This window comes from Salmo trutta, chromosome 1 (assembly GCF_901001165.1).
Source record: "Salmo trutta chromosome 1, fSalTru1.1, whole genome shotgun sequence".
In the NCBI taxonomy this organism is placed as follows: Eukaryota; Metazoa; Chordata; class Actinopteri; order Salmoniformes; family Salmonidae; genus Salmo; species Salmo trutta.
In genome coordinates this window covers 68,003,246-68,022,370 of record NC_042957.1, presented here as the reverse complement: position 1 = coordinate 68,022,370, position 19,125 = coordinate 68,003,246, and the positions used below count along the sequence as shown (strand labels likewise).

General features: G+C 43.3%; 1 protein-coding gene across 1 annotated transcript in view; it reads right to left on the bottom strand.

Moving 5' to 3' along the window:
- Positions 1-19,125, bottom strand: part of LOC115206127 (interleukin-6 receptor subunit beta) — a 33,325-nt gene that overhangs the window by 7,227 nt on the left and 6,973 nt on the right. The window contains exons 3-5 of the mRNA XM_029772746.1: positions 18,175-18,316; positions 5,575-5,726; positions 5,193-5,335 (exon numbers count right to left, since the gene is read on the bottom strand). Coding sequence (XP_029628606.1) covers positions 5,193-5,335; positions 5,575-5,726; positions 18,175-18,316 — 437 coding nt within the window. The remainder of the gene's footprint in view (positions 1-5,192; positions 5,336-5,574; positions 5,727-18,174; positions 18,317-19,125) is intronic.

Here is a 19,125-nt window from a genome sequence, read left to right as displayed (position 1 = left end):
GTTTTGTAAGCATTACATGGCAAAGTAGCCAAAGTTGTCTATCAACTGCAAAAATTGAACGCAACAGAACCAGTTACAACTGAAATACCTGATGATCAATGAACTAGAGAAAAACATAGCAACCACATATCATCAGGTAGCCCTATTTGTATTTGTATTTATTATGGATCCCCATTAGCTTCTGCCAAAGTGGCAGCTACTCTTCCTGGGGTCCAGCAAGATTAAGGCAGTTTATACAATTTTAAAAACATTCCAATACATTCACAGATATCACAACACACTGTGTGCCTTCAGGCCCCTACTCCACCACTACGCTTCCCCAGTTGTTTAGTTCATTTTCATTCCAATCTCCTTTGCATTAGCGTAGCCTCTCCTGTAACCTGTCAACTATGTGTCTGTCTATCCGTGTTCTCTCCTCTCTGCACAGGCCATAGAAACACTTCACACCACTCTAACCTGGTGGTCCCAGCGCGCACGAACCACGTGGAGTTCCAGGTCTCCGGCAGCCTCTGGAACTCCTGGTCTGCGGCCAACAAGGCAGAGTTCATCTCAGCCTATGCTACCCTCCAGTCCCTCGACTTCTTGGCGCTGACGGAAACATGGATTACCACAGAAAACACTGCTACTCCTACTGCTCTCTCCTCGTCTGACCACGTGTTCTCGCATACCCCGAGAGCATCTGGTCAGCGGGGTGGTGGCACTGGAATCCTCATCTCTCCCACATTCTCTCTTTCTCCCCTGACCCATCTGTCTATCTCCTCCTTTGAATTCCATGCTGTCACAGTCACTAGCCCATTCAAGCTTAACATCCTTATCATTTATCGCCCTCCAGGTTCCCTTGGAGAGTTCATCAATGAGCTTGACACCTTGATAAGTTCCTTTCCTGAGGATGGCTCACCCCTCACAGTTCTGGGTGACTTTAACCTCCCTACGTCTACCTTTGACTAATTTCTCTCTGCCTCCTTCTTTCCACTCCTCTCCTCTTTTGACCTCACCCTCTCACCGTCCCCCCCTACTCACAAGGCAGGCAATACGCTTGACCTCATCTTTACTAGATGCTGTTCTTCTACTAATCTCACTGCAACTCCCCTCCAAGTCTCCGACCACTACCTTGTATCCTTTTCCCTCTCGCTCTCCTCCAACACTACTCACTCTGCCCCTACTCAGATGGTATTGCGCCGTCGCAACCTTGGCTCTCTCTCTCTCTCCCGCTACTCTCTCCTCTTCCATCCTATCATCTCTTCCCTCTGCTCAATCCTTCTCCAACCAATCTCCTGATTCTGCCTCCTCAACCCTCCTCCTCCTTTCTGCATCCTTTGACTCTCTATGTCCCCTATCCTCCCGGCCGGCTCGGTCCTCCCCTCCTGCTCCGTGGCTTGACGACTCATTGTGAGCTCACAGAACAGGGCTCCGGGCAGCCGAGCGGAAATGGAGGAAAACTAGCCTCCCTGCGAACCTGGCATCTTTTCACTCCCTCCTCTCTACTTTTTCTTCCATTTAACATTTAACATTTAAGTCATTTAGCCGACGCTCTTATCCAGAGCGACATACAAATTGGTGCATTCACCTTATGATATCCAGTGGAACAACCACTTTACAATAGTGCATCTAAATCTTTTAGGGGGGGGGGGTTAGAAGGATTGCTTTATCCTATCCCAGGTTTCTGCTGCTAAAGCCACTTTCTACCACTCTAAATTCCAAGCATCTGCCTCTAACCCTAGGAAGCTCTTTGCCACCTTCTCCTCCCTCCTGAATCCCCCCCCCCCTCCTCCCTCTATGCGGATGACTTCGTCAACCATTTTGAAAAGAAGGTTGACGACATCCGATCCTCATTTGTTAAGTCAAACGACACCGCTGGTCCTGCTCACATTGCCCTACCCTATGCTTTGACCTCTTTCTCCCATCTCTCGCCAGAAGAAATTTTGGGACTTGTGACGGCCGTCCGCCCGCTCAACAAGCTGCCCGCTTGACCCTATCCCCTCCTCTCTTCTCCAGACCATTTCCGGAGACCTTCTCCCTTACCTCACCTCGCTCATCAACTCATCCTTGACCGCTGGCTACGTCCCTTCCGTCTTCAAGAGAGCGAGAGTTGCACCCCTTCTCAAAAAACCTACACTCGATCCCTCCGATGTCAACAACAACAGATCAGTATCCCTTCTTTCTTTTCTCTCCAAAACTCTTGAGCGTGCCGTCCTTGGCCAGCTCTCTTGCTATCTCTCTCAGAATGACCTTCTTGATCCAAATCAGTCAGGTTTCAAGACTGGTCATTCAACTGAGACTGCTCTTCTCTGTGTCACGGAGGCTCTCCGCACTGCTAAAGCTAACTCTCTCTCCTCTGCTCTCATCCTTCTAGACCTATCTGCTGCCATTGATACTGTGATCCATCAGATCCTCCTCTCCACCCTCTCCGAGTTGGGCATCTCCCGCGTGGCTCACTCTTGGATTGCGTCCTACCTGACAGGTCGCTCCTACCAGGTGGCGTGGTGAGAATCCATCTCCGCACCATGTGCTCTCACCACTGGTGTCCCCCAGGGCTCAGTCCTAGGCCCTCTCCTATTCTTGCTATACACCAAGTCACTTGGCTCTGTCATATCCTCACATGGTCTCTCCTATCATTGCTATGCAGACGACACACAATTAATCTTCTCCTTTCCCCTTCTGATAACCAGGTCTGGCAGACATATCAGTGTGCATGACGGATCACCACCTCAAGCTGAACCTCGGCAAGACGGAGCTGCTCTTCCTCCCGGGGAAGGACTGCCCATTCCATGATCTCGCCATCACGGTTGACAACTCCATTGTGTCCTCCTCCCAAAGTGCTAAGAGCCTTGGCATGACCCTGGACAACACCCTGTCGTTCTCCGCTAACATCAAGGCGGTGACCCGATCCTGTAGGTTCATGCTCTACAACATTCGCAGAGTACGACCCTGCCTTACACAGGAAGCGGCGCAGGTCCTAATCCAGGGACTGGTCATCTCCCGTCTGGATTACTGCAACTTGCTGTTGGCGGGGCTCCCTGCCTGTGCCATTAAACCCCTACAACTCATCCAGAACGCCGCAGCCCGTCTGGTGTTCAACCTTCCCAAGTTCTCTCACGTCACCCCGCTCCTCCGCACACTCCACTGGCTTCCAGTTGAAGCTCGCATCTGCTACAAGACCATGGTGCTTGCCTACGGAGCTGTGTGGGGAACGGCACCTCCGTACCTTCAGGCTCTGATCAGGCCCTACACCCAAACAAGGGCACTGCGTTCATCCACCTCTGGCCTGCTGGCCCCCCTACCTCTGCGGAAGCACAGTTCCCGCTCAGCCCAGTCAAAACTGTTCGCTGCTCTGGCACCCCAATGGTGGAACAAGCTCCCTCACGACGCCAGGACAGTGGAGTCAATCACCACCTTCCGGAGACACCTGAAACCCCACCTCTTTAAGGAATACCTGGGATTGGATAAAGTAATCCTTCTAACCCACCCCCCCACCCTCCCCCCCAAAAAATATATAGATGTACTATTGTAAAGTGGTTATTCCACTGGATATCATAAGGTGAATGCACCAATTTGTAAGTCGCTCTGGATAAGAGCATCTGCTAAATGACGTAAATGTAAATGTACCACATCTACAGTACTAAATCCATGTGTATGTATAGTGCGTATGTTATCGTGTGTGTGCGCATGTGTCTGTGCCAATGTTTGTGTTGCTTCACAGTGTCACGTTCTGACCTGTAAAGGTGTTATTTGTTAGTGTTTAGTATGGTCAGGACGTGGCAGGGGGTATTTTGTTTATATGTTTCGGGGATTGTTAGTCTATGTGTATAGACAAGGGGTGTTTGTTTAGAGTGGTCTAGAGGTTTGGTATATTTTCTATGTTAGGGCATTTTCTATGTTTATTCTAGTCACACTGTTTCTGTGTGCAGTTTTGTTCTTGACCTTCAATTGGAAGCAGCGGCTCCTCGTTGCTTCTGATTGAAGGTCCTATAATTAGGGGTTTGTTTGTATTGTGGATTGTGGGTAGTTGTATTCTGTTTTGTGCTTATCACCTGACAGAACTGTTAGTGTCGTTTCCGTTAATTGTATACGTTTTTCATTTGTTTCTCCTTCTTCAATATTAAAAAGAAGATGAGTATACACTTCCCTGTTGCGTCTTGGTCTTCCACACACGACACGCGTTACACACAGTCCCCGCTGTTCCTATATGCACTAGTAACTTTTCTTCATTTGGGAAACTATCATTTTAAAATGTATTCTATTTTATTCCATGATATTGTTGTTACAAAATAGATATGTGTTGACTGTGATTAGGGCATGGGATTATAAGAGCACTGCTAGGCTAAATTAACAAACTAGGCATGCATAGCTCATCGCATGATCCTCAAACCAAAGACTGGCCAAACTCGTGTTTCTGAAAGTGAATTCAAAGGCAGTGTAGAATGACTGTATAATTGGTCCCAAATAATCTGTGTAAATTACTTGATTATGGCTAATTGTGAGGTCAATAACTCTGATAAATATCTCCATTATGGGCAACGAAACATATTGTTTTTATTAAAATCAATTATAGCAGTAGGAAGCTTACCTCCAGTCCTCCTCATCTTTGCACTCTCCCTCTCAAACTGAACAGGACATCAGTAGGCCTAGACCGCGCATGTGTGTAATGCAGTGTAGGCTAGTTTTATATACACCATCCCAGCAGCAGATAAACTCAGGAAAAAAAGAAATATAACTTTGCCCTGTACTTCTCCAAGCATGCTCTTCGTATAGCCTAGGCCTATAGCATAGGCTATGGATCATTTGATTAAGACCACACTAGTTGCACTTGATATTGCGCGCCAGCAGAGAATCAGGGATGAGGGGCAGCATTGAGCACACATTGAGATATAATAAGCAACTAATTCTCAATATGACATTTAATCGATTACAAATTACATGACCCTCCCCTGGATTAACTAAAAAAAGACTAAACCCTCCCCGACTGAAATTGAAAAAACATCATTGGGTACATTTCGACCACTCCCAAAATACCCTGTCTTCTGTCCTGAAGTGCACAGTACTCCCCGCGTTGGATTGGTGTAGGTTTTGGCGGGAGGGAGTTTCCAACATATTTCTTATACCGGTCATTTTACTTTAAATCCATGAATGGAAGTGAACAAGTGCACACTTGGGGAAATGAACAAAACCCCAGCCATGCACAGCTCACTCACCTGAGTCCAGCCCTGCTGGTCCTGGGTGCGATACTGGACCTCACAGAGTTGGTCGGAGCTGCCTTGATCATCACACTGCAAAATCCAGTAGATCTCCAGAGGCTGAGGGCAATGGTGAGTGATTTCAGGGGTGGGTGGCTTTTCTAGTAGAGGAATGGATAGGGAAGAGAGGACAGAGTGGGAGAGTGAAAGAGAGACCAAGAGAGAAAGCAGGAGATAGAGAGAGGGTGGGGGAGAGAGTGAGGGTGGGGGGAGAGAAAGAGCACAAAAGAGAGTCGGTAAGAGAGCGAGAGAGAGACAGAGACAGAGCCTGAAAGTGTCATGTCTGTCCCTCTGAATGAATTGGGAATGTACAGAGAAGAGTCATCCCTGACTGACTCACTGATATCGCCAGTGTTGAAGGCAGCCATTGTAGACGTGGCAGAGCCATGCTGGTTCGCAGCTTTGACCAACACAGTCAGGTCACTGTAACTGGTGTAACGTTCACGAGGGATCACGCCACTTACATTGGTGCCCTCCACCGCGCTGCTAATGCTGAAAAGGAAGATGCAGGACACATAAATACACACCACTCAAACACCACATCTGACAGCACTGTGCAGACATACAGTCTTAGACCACAGACACAGACCTAGCTCCAACACACCAAGCATGCCACAGGGCTGCAGGTAGGGCTGTGACGGTCATGGCATTTTGGATGACGGTTATTGGCCAGTTAAATGACTGAGGTCACCGTAACAACTGTTCACATAGCAAAAGAAAAGACACATTTTCTACTCTCTGCCGCTCCTGATTGCATGCGCTGCCATAGAAATACAATAAAACGGGCGTCCCCATCAAGTCAATGATGGCATAATGGGTGTGAGTGTACCCATATGTGCAAAGCTAGGGGTGCGTTCGTAAATTCACTCTGGAGAGCCAGAGAGTGCGCTCTGGGCGTTTGTAAATTAAAAGAGTTGTCAGATTGTCAGTTCGTAAATTCAGAGCGTTTCGCTCTCGGAGCGTTCAGAGCACACACTGGACGCTCTGGCGGAGGAGTAGGTGATCCGAGCGTTCTGGCCTCACAATGGCAGTCAAGCACCCAAGCTAACTGGATAAAGTTTGCTAGCTTGCAAGCTACTTCCAGACAAAAGTGAGAGAACACCTCACTGACCGTTTTACACACACTAGCAAAGCTGGTTAGGCTTTTTCCATGTTATCCAAAGCGTTGGTGACTGTAGCTGTGCTGCTGGCAACAATTTAATCACGCTTAATTACACCGGCAATATTCAATGCTGTTGCGCATTCGTAAATTTGTCAGTTATTCTGCGCTCTGGCACACTAAGATGAGAGCTCTGAAAACGGAGTAGATGGCCAGAGCAAATTTACGAATGCACCCCTAGGGTGAAGATGGAACAGCATCACTAATCCGCGCTGAATCAACCATGGGAACAACTCTAACGTTGTATCTACGGTGTCTAGGCAGAAGGCAAGAGGTCTGAAGCATATCATAAGGCTGGTGAAGAAAAAAAATATTTTAAGTGAATTCTACAAAAAAAATACACCAACCATCTAAACTCAGCAATAAAACTGTCAATTGCGTTTAGTTTCAGCAAACTTAACATGTGTAAATATTTGTATGAACATTACTAGATTCAACAACTGAGACATAAACTGAACAAGTTCTACAGACATGTGACTAACAGAAATGGAATAATGTGTCCCTGAACAAAGGGGGAGATCAAAATCAAAAGTAACAGTCAGCGGCCACCAGCTGCATTAAGTACTGCAGTGCATCTCCTCCTTATGGACTGCACCAGATTTGCCAGTTCTTGCTGTGAGATGTTACCCCACTCTTCCACCAAGGCACCTGCAAGTTCCCGGACATTTCTGGAGGGAATGGCCCTAGCCCTCACCCTCCGATCCAACAGGTCCCAGGCGTACTCAATGGGATTGAGATCCGGGCTCTTCGCTGGCCATGGCAGAACACTGACATTCCTGTCCTGCAGGAAATCACGCACAGAACGAGCAGTATGGCTGGTGGCATTGTCATGCTGGAGGGTCATGTCAGGATGAGCCTGCAGGAAGGGTACCACATGAGGGAGGAGGATGTCTTCCCTGTAACGCACAACGTTGAGATTGCCTGCAAGCTCAGTCCAATGATGCTGTGACACACCGCCCTAAACCATGACGGACCCTCCACCTCCAAATCGATCCCGCTCCAGAGTACAGGCCTCGTTGTAACGCTCATTCCTTCGACGATAAACGCGAAACCGACCATCACCCCTGGTGAGACAAAACCGTGACTCGTCAGTGAAGAGCACTTTTTGCCAGTCCTGTCTGGTCCAGCGACGGTGGGTTTGTGCCCATAGACGACGTTGTTGCCGGTGATGTCTGGTGAGGACCTGCCTTACGACAGGCCTACAAGCCCTCAGTCCAGCCTCTCTCAGCCTATTGCAGACAGTCTGAGCACTGATGGAGGGATTGTGTGTTCCCGGTGTAACTCGGGCAGTTGTTGTTACCATCCTGTACCTGTCCCGCAGGTGTGATGTTCGGATGTATTGATCCTGTGCAGGTGTTGTTACACGTGGTCTGCAACTGCGAGGATGATCAGCTGTCCATCCTGTCTCCCTGTAGCGCTGTCTTAGGCGTCTCACAGTATGGACATTGCAATTTATTGCCCTAGCTACATCTGCAGTCCTCATGCCTCCTTGCAGCATGCCTAAGGCATGTTCACGCAGATGAGCAGGGACCTTGGGCATCTTTCTTTCTGTGTTTTTCAGTCAGTAGAAAGGCGTCTTTGGTGTCCTAAGATTAGATAACTGCGACCTTAATTGCCGACCATCTGTAAGCTGTTAGTGTCTTAACGACCGTTCCACAGGTGCAAGTTCATTAATTGTTTATGGTTCATTGAACAAGCATGGAAAACAGTGTTTAAACCCTTTACAATGAAGATCTGTGAAGTTATTTGGATTTTTACGAATTATCTGTGAAAGACAGGGTCCTGAAAAAGGGACGTTTCTTTTTTGCTGAGTTTAGGTTGAAGATTACAAGGTTAACAACGGGGTTCTAATATCCCATAACTCTTTGCAATTCATGGGACCAACATTGCTAGTTAGCCTCGGCACCTAGTAGTTACAAAGGTTATGGATACTGACAAGATACATGTCTCTCCATCCTAGTTGTCCACAAAGTGGCGCTGCGGGCTGACTAGCTCCCGCCTATCCTTTATTTGTATTGGTGGATAGATCTCATTATTGTGGTCCATTTTTTACTATTGAAAGAGGGTTTCCGACATCAACTGCGTGTATTCAATAGACAGAGATGCTATGCTACTAGCTTAATTTCAGGAATATGCATAGCCATCGTGACAACTCCAATATAAAGTGTTTTTTTCTCAAAGTTGCCGGGACATCACATGTCCTACTTATATCAGTACACTCGTAACAACTTAAGTATTACGAAACTTCTATTCGATCAAATAAACTTCACATAGAAAATAAGCCATACATTTTTTGGTTGACCAAATTCGACACTCATTAACCTCCATGAAAAAACTCAGTGATTTTCCGCTGAGTTCAGCCTTTCTCATTCTCTTCGTCTCTGGTAGTAATCAATGGCACTGGTCGAATGTGTTTTTTGTTTCGGACGCTTCCACATGGCATTACTACGTTGTCTTAACCTTGTATCAAAGACAGTACAGTATGAAGATAGGCTAAACTGCATCTCCAATAGAAATCCCTGATCACACTTGTAGTTGATGTCATGGTGACATTGGCTAGCTAAACTCATGTGAAGAAACACTTTCAATCAACTTCCAATATAGATCTTTTCTTAGACAATGTAGCAAACATTGCATAGAAGATTGATAATGATTTCAGGGATTTTTGTGATGAGTTATCTGAAATTGAGATAGACTGTATTAAAAGCCTTAAGGACAATAGGTCCCCTGGAAATGATGGTTTAATAAGCGAGTTTTATAAAGCATTCAATGATAAATTGATTCCTTTCATTCTTGCTATGTTTCAAGAATCCATAGAAAAAGGGGAGTTACCGGCTTCCTTAAAGCAAGGTGTAATTACTTTGATTCCCAAACCTAATAAGGATACTCTTTATATAGACAACTGGAGACCCATTTGCCTGTTGAATAATGATGGGAAATTATTTGCCCTTGTATTTGCTAAGAGGTTGAAACGAGGCGTGCATCATATAATTGATGAAGAACAATCTGGTTTTATGCATGGTCGACACATTAGTAATAACATCAGGTTGATCTTAGATATGATTGACTATAATGACCTCATCCTTGATGAGTTTTCTTATGTTTGTTGATTTTTATAAAGCTTTTGACACTGTAGAACATGAGTTTATGTTCAAAGCAATTCGTTTTTTGGGGTTTGGTGATTTTTTTTTTGAAAGCAGTCCAAACTTTATATAGTGGTTGTACTAGCTCTGTAAAATTAGCTCACGGGACATCCCAAAGATTTGATATTGGCCGTGGCATTAGACAGGGCTGCCCAATTAGTCCATTTTTATTGGATACTCAAATTATGGCTTTTCATATCAAGAAAGGGAATTATCAAGGAGTTTCAGCACTTGGCAAGGAATTTAAACAATGTCAAATGGATGATGATACCACCATATACTTCCTGTATTGAAGACTTTTCCTTAGTTTCGGGTTTGAAAATTAATATCAATAAGTAATTCTTATTTCCACTCAAGGATTGTGTTTTACAGGAAGTATATGGTATCCCAATTAAAGATAAGGTTACTTATCTTGGAATTGTTATATGCAAGGATGAAAAACAAAGGAGTGAATTAAACTTTAACCCCATTATTGAGAAAACAAAGAAGAAAATGAACCTCTGGTTGATGAGAGATATTTCATTATACGGTCGGGTTTTATTGTCCAAAGCTGAAGGGCTATCCAGATCGGTTTGTCTCGTTATCACTTGACTTACCCCCTAAAATTGTAAAGGACTTAGATAAGATTCTATATCATTTTATTTGGAGGAACATGCCTCGCTATCTACGAAAATATATTCTCACTAATACCTGTCACGTTCGTCATAATAATGATCGGACCAAAGCACAGCGTGAGTAGCGTTCCACATAATTTATTACAAAGTGAAACTTTAGAAAAATACAAAACAAATAAAGAATAAACAAACCGTGACTAACAATGCAACTACACAAACAATATCCCATAACCCCCAAGTGAAAAACAAGCTACTTAAGTATGATCCCCAATTAGAGACAACGATTACCAGCTGCCTCAAATTGGGAACCACACAAATCACCAACATGTAAAATAAAACCTAGAACCCCACATAGAAATAAATAAACTAGATCAACCCCCAGTCATGCCCTGACCTACTCTATCATAGAAAATAAGAGCTTTCTATGGTCAGGATGTGACAATCCCCAAGAAAAAGGAGGTCTTGAGGTTTTAGATTTCAATACTCTAAATAATACTTTTAAAATAAATTGGATTCTGAAGTATGTTGGTTGGTCAGTTACTGAATGAGGATGAATATCTACTCTCATATGGGGAATTTCTTGATAAGTTTTAAATTCCAATAACCCCAAAATAATATGCAATTGTTTTTGATGCGATTCCAAGGAGGGTTGTATCTCTTTTAAATTCCTCTGTGGTTGGTGTAAGTAACATAGATTTACATGAAAATATATTAATTGGCAATATTAACATCAAAGATAAATGTAGTAATAAACAGATTAGGAATATTGTTTGTGATACTACAATTTCCTCAGCAAGATTCTTTTGGTCAAATATCTATGGTGATATACAGTGGGGAAAGCATGGAAAATTGCTAACAAATATTGTATCAGTAAAAAAGTCAAGGAAGTTTCATTTAAAATGTTAGATAGAATTTATCCTGTGAAACATGTTTTGGAAAGATTCAAGCTAAATATTGACTATAACTGTGATTTCTGTGGAATGGAGAAAGAGACCATTTTGCATTTGTTTTTTGCCTGTATTAACAGTAGATTTTTTTGGATTGACATACAGAATTTTGTTACAAAAAAAAATAGGAAAGGTTGTACTATTTAATGGTTTTGATACAATGATTTATTTCAGAAATTCTGACATAGATAAAGATGTAGTATATTTAATTCAACTGCTAATAATACTAGGTACATTTCATATTCACAAATGCAAATGGTCTAATTCAAAACCAAACTTTTTTCACTTTATAAATTAATTTAAACAATGTGGCACTACTTTAACTAAAATGATAAACAAAAAGACAATTAAAACTTGTTGTATTATTAATGAATATGATTTGTTTGTTTAGGATTCCTGGCAATGTAAATAGTTTGTATGTATGCTTGTTTGCATGTGACTATTCCTCTTTTGTTTGTTGATATTTGTTAATAAATTATTATTTTTTTAAATGTAAAATTTAAAAACACGGTTGTCTCGCGTCGAACTGCGCATGTGCAAGCTGTCAAATCAAAGGCAGTCACGTCCTGACCATAGTAAGATGTGATTTTCTATGGTAGAGTAGGTCAGGGCATGACCTACTCTACCATTGTGTTTTGTGTTTTTCTATGGTTTCTATTTCTATGTTCTTAGGTTCTAGTTTTTGTATTTCTATGTTGGCTTGTTTGGGATGATCTCCAATTGGAGGCAGCTGGTCCTCGTTGTCTCTAATTGGAGATCATATTTAAGTAGGGGTTTTTCTTCCTGGGTTTTTGTGGTGATTATATAGTTTGAGTAGTGTTTGTTTCTCTCTGCGTCACGGTTTGTTGTTTTGTCATTTTCAGTTATTTGTGTATTGCAAAGTTTCACGGATTTAATCAAATGTGGAACTACAACCACGCTGCACTTTGATCCGCTCCTTTCGACCGCCATGACAGGCACTCCTTCAATATGAAGTCGTTTTTGACGAAAATTAAAATGTGTCATTTTGTCACCTTCACGAGGTTTGAGTAATAACAAGTTAAACTATTTAAAGCTACAATATGTCATTTTTTGGGCAACCGGACCAAATTTACATAGTTTTTAGTGTTATAGATCTGTCATTCTCATTGAAAGGAAGTTTAAGAAGAGGTACATATGTTCTATGTGCGCTATTTCTATGCTTCCCGTTCTTAAGTTTTGTTTTTGTGTCTTTTACTTTCGGTTTTGTACACAAGCTTCAAACAGCTAAAAATACCATATTGTTGGTTGTGGAAAAGATATAAGATGGTACAATGATTCTCCACACTGTACTTGCTTGTTTTGTCACAAACTGAAATTAGGCGAGCTATTAGAATTTTAGCAAACATAGTGCATCTTTAAGACATTGGCTCGAATCTAGGTTGTGCCTTTCGATTTCAATAAAATGAACAACTATCGGAAGAATTTGTCACTTCTCTCATTGACTTCTCAAACCCCACGACTGGTCTGTTTGGTCTGTTTCTCAATCGTTCCCGGAAGTTTTGCGATTTTCTGGCTCTGGGTTTAGAAACTCTTTAACCTAGACTACTAGTCTAGGTAAGAAAATACAAAGATTAAGGCATCGTAATAATTCCATGCAGAAGCATTTGAAAATAAACATTCATGGGATCAGCGCCATTGCTAACTAGCAACACTGGTCCCATGAATTGCAAAGAGTTATGATAAATTAGAACACTTGTCTTAACCTTGAAATCTTCAACCTATATGTTGGCTAGATGGTTGTAGTATTTTTCCTTGCATTAGCATAAAGTGCTTCTTTTTTCACCAGCCTTATGATATGCTTCAAACCGGTTGCCTTCAGCCTAGGCACTGTAGCTACAATGCTTGAGTTGGTCCCATGGTTGATTCAGAGCGGTACAACTTTCGCATTATTGTGACGTTTACCTTACCATCGTCAACCTAGGAACAAAGCATGAAGTAAAAGCAGGACGCGTACCCATCAGTATGTGCTGTGATTTGTTGATTAAACTCAAATGACATTCCAATGTATGAGCCACGTCAGTTAAAATCATTAGAATTACAATTTTACATTACCATGGAAATTATTGCATCACAATAGAAGGCAGCCATTGCGAGAGTACCCATGAGTTTCCCAGTCAAATTGCCAGGGTTAGAGGTTCCAAGCCTGTTTTATTCATTCTACAGTATTTCTGTGTGTGCTGATGCTGCAGGGAGAGAGGTTTTGCCTAGGGAACCGAAGACTTGTTTGTTACAACACCTTGCTTGTTTCAGCAAAGCGCAACGAAGTTTCATGATGTTAAGAGTCCATGTTACCGCAGAAACGGACTCAATCACAAGAACGCCCAGCAGTCCCATCTTCAGTCAGTTGTTTGTTCCACAACATGGTTATGACAGTTATTTTATTTTCTTGACAGTTTTCATCCATAACTGTCGATTACACGGTAATACAGTAATTGTGCCAGCCCTAGCTGCAGGTTAGCATTGTGAATGCGCATTACCCCACCACCGCGAAAAATAAAGCCAAATTCCCACTTCCCACTTGGTTACGAATGCAGCATAAGAGTCCGCCTCTTATGGTGCATTTGTAACCAAGTGGAAAGTGGGAATTTACCACCATAGGGTTAGCTATAGGACTCTAGATGCATAAAACCCGTTTTTGGCATGGAAATTGCCAATGAGGGCTTAGAAAAGTAATAACATGTGATAATAAAAGTAATGATAAATACAAAATGAGTAATGACAACACGGGGTACCAGTACCGGGTCGATGTGCAGAGGGGTACAGTGCTTCGGAAAGCATTCAGACCCTGTGACTTTTTTCATATTTTGTTGCGTGACAGCCTTATTCTAAAATTGACTAAATAATTTCCCCCCTCATCAATCTACACACAATACCCCCAAATGAAAAAGCAAAAACAGTTTTTTTGATTTTTTAGAAGAATTTTAAACATAAAAAACTGAAATAATACATTTACATAAGTATTCAAACCCTTCACTCAGTACTTTGTTGAAGCACCTTTGGCAGCGATTACAGCCTTGAGACTTCTTGGGTATGACGCTAAAAGCTTGGCACACATGTATTTGGGGAGTTTCTCCCATTCTTCTCTGCAGATCCTCTCAAGCTCTGTCAGGTTAGATGGGGAGAGTCGATGCACAGCTATTTTCAGGTCTCTCCAGAGATGTTCAGTCGGGTTCAAGTCCGGGCTCTGGCTGGGCCACTCAAGGACATTCAGAGCCTTGTCCCGAAGCCACTCTTGCATTGTCTTGGCTGTTTGCTTAGGGTTGTTGTCCTGTTGGAAGGTGAAACTTCGGCAGAGTCTGAGGCCCTGATCGCTTTGGAGCAGGTTTTCATCAAGGATCTCTCTGTACTTTGCTCTGTTCATCTTTCCCTCGATCCTGACTAGTCTCCCAGTACCTGCCGCTGAAAAACATCCCCACAGCATGATGCTGCCACCCCCATGCTTCACCGTAGGGATGGTGCCAGGTTTCCTCCAGATGTGACGCTTGGCATTCAGGCCAAAGAGTTAAATCATGGTTTCATCAGACCAGAGAATCTTGTTTCTCATGGTCTGTGAGTCTTTAGGTGCCTTTTGGCAAACTCCAAGCAGGCTGGCATGTGTCTTTTACTGAGGAGTGGCTTCTGTCTGGCCCCTCTAACATAAAGGCCTGATTGGTGGAGTGCTGCAGAGATGGTTGTCCTTCTGGAAGGTTCTCCCATTTCCAGAGGAACTCTGGAGCTCTGTCAGAGGGACCATCGGGTTCTTGGTCACCTCCCTGACCAAGGCCCTTCTCCCCCAATTGCTCTGACCGGCCGGCCAGCTGCAGGAAGAGTCTTAGTGGTTCCAAACTTCTTCCATTTAAGAATGATGGAGGCCACTGTGTTCTTGGGGACCTTCAATGCTGCAGAAATGTGTTGGTACCCTTCCCCAGATCTGTGCTTTGACACAATCCTGTCTCGAAGCTCTACGGGCAATTCCTTCCTGGTTTATGGTCTGACATGCACTGTCAACTGTGGGACCTTATATAGACAGGTGTGTGCCTTTCCAAATCATGTCCAATCAATTGAATTTATGACAGGTGGACTCCAATGAAGTTGTAGAAACATCTCAATGTAACAACCTCTTTCCAGAGGGGGGTGTGTGTGGAATCAGGAGCAGGAGAGGAGAAGGGTTCCAGGGAATCAAATGTATTTTAATACAGGCGGTCCCAAAAGCACAGCACAAAACGCACAAGGAAACCACACTAAATATATCATCCACCCACAGGGATTGGAACACAGTTCACACAGAGGAGAAACCTCAACTCCGAAAATCTAGCGAATGTCCATGGCAAAACACATACCGTTCAAAGCCGAAACCAAAATCCCGTGGTGCAGGCACGCACCCCTTACCGTACTAACTAGTAACAATCCCGCACACATCCTAACCTGCAGCGGGGAACAATATACACACGAATCAGACACAACAAGACACAGGTGTGACAAACCAGACAGTGCTAAACAAAAAGGGAAAATGGGATTGGTGGCAGCTAGTAGACCGGCGACGACGACCGCCGAGCACCGCCCGAACAGGGAGAAGAGCCACCTTCGGTGGACGTCGTGACACTCAAGGATGATCAATGGAAAGAGGATGCACCTGAGCTCAATTTCAAGTCTCATAGAAAAGGGTCTGAATACTTATGTAAATAAGGTATTTCTGTTTTATATTTAATAATTTTTTTTTAAGTTTAAAAGTAAAAACAAAAACTTTTTCGCTTTGTCATTATGGGCTATTGTGTGTAGATTGATGAGGAAAAACGTTAATTTAATATATTTTAGTATAAGGCTATAACATAACAAAATGTGGAAAAAGTCAAGGGGTCTGAATACTTTCCAAATGCACTATACGTACATATAACTAGGAATAAAGTGACTAGGCAACAGGATAGATAATAGACAGTAGCAGCAGCATATATGTGATGAGTCAAAGAAGTTAGTGCAAATATGGTCAGTGCAGATTGTCCGGGTAGCTATTAAACTAACTATTTAGAGGTCTTATGGCTTGGGGGTAGAAACTGTGTTGGTGTGTGTGGACCATGATAGATCCTTAGTGATGTGGACATCAAGAAACTTGAAGCTCTCGACCCACTCCATTACAGCCCTGTCGATGTGAATGAGGGGGTGCTTTGCCTTCCGTTTCCTGTAGTCCACGATCAGCTCCTTTGTCTTGCTCACTTTTGAGGGAGTGGTTGTTGCCCTGGCAGTCTCTGACCTCATCCCTATGGGCTGTCATCGTCGCTGATCATGCCTACCACCGTTGTGTCGTCAGCAAACTTAATGATGGTGTTGGAGTCCCTGGGTGAACAGGGAGTACAGGAGTGGACTAAGCATGCACCCCCGTGTTTAGGGTCATTGTGGCGGATATGTTGTTGCCTACCCTCACCACTTGGGAGCGGCCCGTCAGTAAGTCCAGGATACAGTTGCAGAGGGAGGTGTTCAGTGCCAGCGTCCTTAGTTTAGTGATGAGCTTGGAGGGCACCATGGTGTTGAACACTGAGCTGTAGTCAATGAACAGCATTCTCACATAGGTGTTCCTCTTGTAAAGGTGGCATAGGGCAGTGTGGAGTGCAATAGAGATTGCGACATCTGTGGATCTGTTGGGGCGGTATGCGAATTGGAGTCGGTCCAGGGTGTCTGGGATGATAAGTACCTTGATGTTCTTGGGCACAGGGACTATGGTGGTCTGCTTGAAACAAGTAGGTATTACAGACTGGCTCAGGGAGAGGTTGAAAATGTCAGTGAAGACACTTGTGTGGAGTAAAGGTGATCTAGAGTTTTGTCGTCTGTAGTTGCACTGGTGACATGCTGGTAGAAATGACGTAAGACAGATTTAAGTTTCCCTGGATTATAATCACCGGCCACTAGGAGCGCGGCCTCCGGATGAGCATTTTCTTGTTTGTTAATAGTGCCATACAGCTTGTTGAGTGCGGTCTTAGTGCCAGCATCGGTTTGTGGTGGTGAATAAACAGCTACAAAAATATAGATGAAAACTCTTTGTAAATAGTATGGTCTACAGCTTATCATGATGTATTCTAACTCAGGTGAACAAAACCTCGAGACTTCCTTAACATTAGAGAACGCACACCAGCCATTGTTAACAAAGAGACACACACCTCGGCTTTATACCTCTTCAAACAACACAAACAACGCAGTTTGCACTCGTTCAGTTTGTTTGCCAACTCATAGAAGTAGTAAAAACATTTTTTGACTACTTCAAAATGGAGATGGCCTCAATGGCACTGCCTGAGCGCTCACAGATGCCATAATGGGAAATATATAAAGATGATATCGCTATCATTCTCTGTGTTTACCACATATGAATGGAAGAAAAGAAAATCCTCCAACTGGTAATTACTAGTGGGAAACTTGTCTGTTTCGCTCGCTTGAATGCTTTATCTGAGATTGATACGTCTTTCTGTCGGTGGCCTCTCTGTCAAATAAATGATCACTATTTCAATATTTTATTTGGACCGACAAGGTGGTACGGTAAGGCACATAAGTCCGGCCCTGGTACGGGCAGAACCATTGAGCCATCTCCATTTTGAATAAGTTCATTTTCTTCTTCTTCTACTTCTATGAGTTGGCAAACAAACTGAAAGGGTGCATACTGCCATCTAGAGTGTGTTGTTTCAACAGGTATAAAGCCAAGGATGGTGATTTACTACCACCTACAGTTATGGAATGTTTACTCACGAGTATAATTCATTGGCTGATCCCTCCTGATGACCCAGATGGAATCATGTGATCCTTCCTTCACCCATAGGAAGTCCCACCCAGTTGACTACTTTAAAATGCTGAATCCTTTGATGACAATGTCCATGCCAAATGGGTTTTATCCATATAGAGTCCTCTGTCTAACGTTATGGTGGTAAACTCCCACTTCCCGCTTGGTTACAAATGCAGCATTAACCCATCGGTTTCTAAACACCACGAGTCACCGCAGGTTTCCAAACACAGCGAATAAACAGCTATTCTTGCATCTGTGTAGGAACAGTATATGATAGTTATGATGTATACAGGCTATAGTAGACATGTCTTTACCCCTCCGTAGAATTCCAGTGCAGGCTGTAGGAGGTGGGGATCTGTGGGTCCTGTCCTGGATCCCAGAAACAGTGGATATCTGCCTGTCGTCCCTCCGTATAGGGGATGTGACACTGGGGAGCGGAGGGAGGAGATGGAGGGCCTGCAGAGAGTGAGGGAGACAATGAGGGTGGTAGAAGTGAATTTCAATTGATAGAGTAAAAGAGACAGACAAAAAGAGACAAATCCAATCAAAGTTTATTTGTCATGTACACAGTTTTGCAGATGTTATCACAGATGCAGCAAATTTCAAGTTTCTATCTCCAGCAATATCTAGCAATACAATAATAATACACACATAATCCAAAAGCTAAAAAAATTATGAAAAATTAAGACATATCAGAACGAGCAATGTCAGAGTCCGGAATATAAGTAATATATATATGAATAGTGTGTATGGACAGTATGTAAATAGAAAAGGTCTGTACAGCAGTAGTTTTGTAATTTTTTATTTCACCTTTATTTAACCAGGTAGGCCAGTTGAGAACAAGTTCTCATTTACAACTGCGACCTGGCCAAGATAAAGCAAAGCAGTGCGACACAAATAACAGAGTTACACATGGAATAAACAAACATACAGTCAATAACACAATAGAGAAAAAGTCTATATACAGTGTGTGCAAATGAGGTAAGATAAGGGAGATAAGGCAATAAATAGGCCATAGTGGCGAAATAATTACAATTTAGCATTAAACACTGGAGTGATAGATGTGCAGAAGATGAATGTGCAAGTAGAGATACTGGGGTGCAAAGGAGAAAAAAAAAGAACAGTATGGGGATGAGGTAGTTAGGTAGGATGGGCTATTTACAGATGGGCTATGTACAGGTGCAGTGATCTGTGAGCTGCTCTGACAGCTGGTGCTTAAAGTTAGTGGGGGAGATATGCCATTCAGTGATTTTTGCAATTCGTTC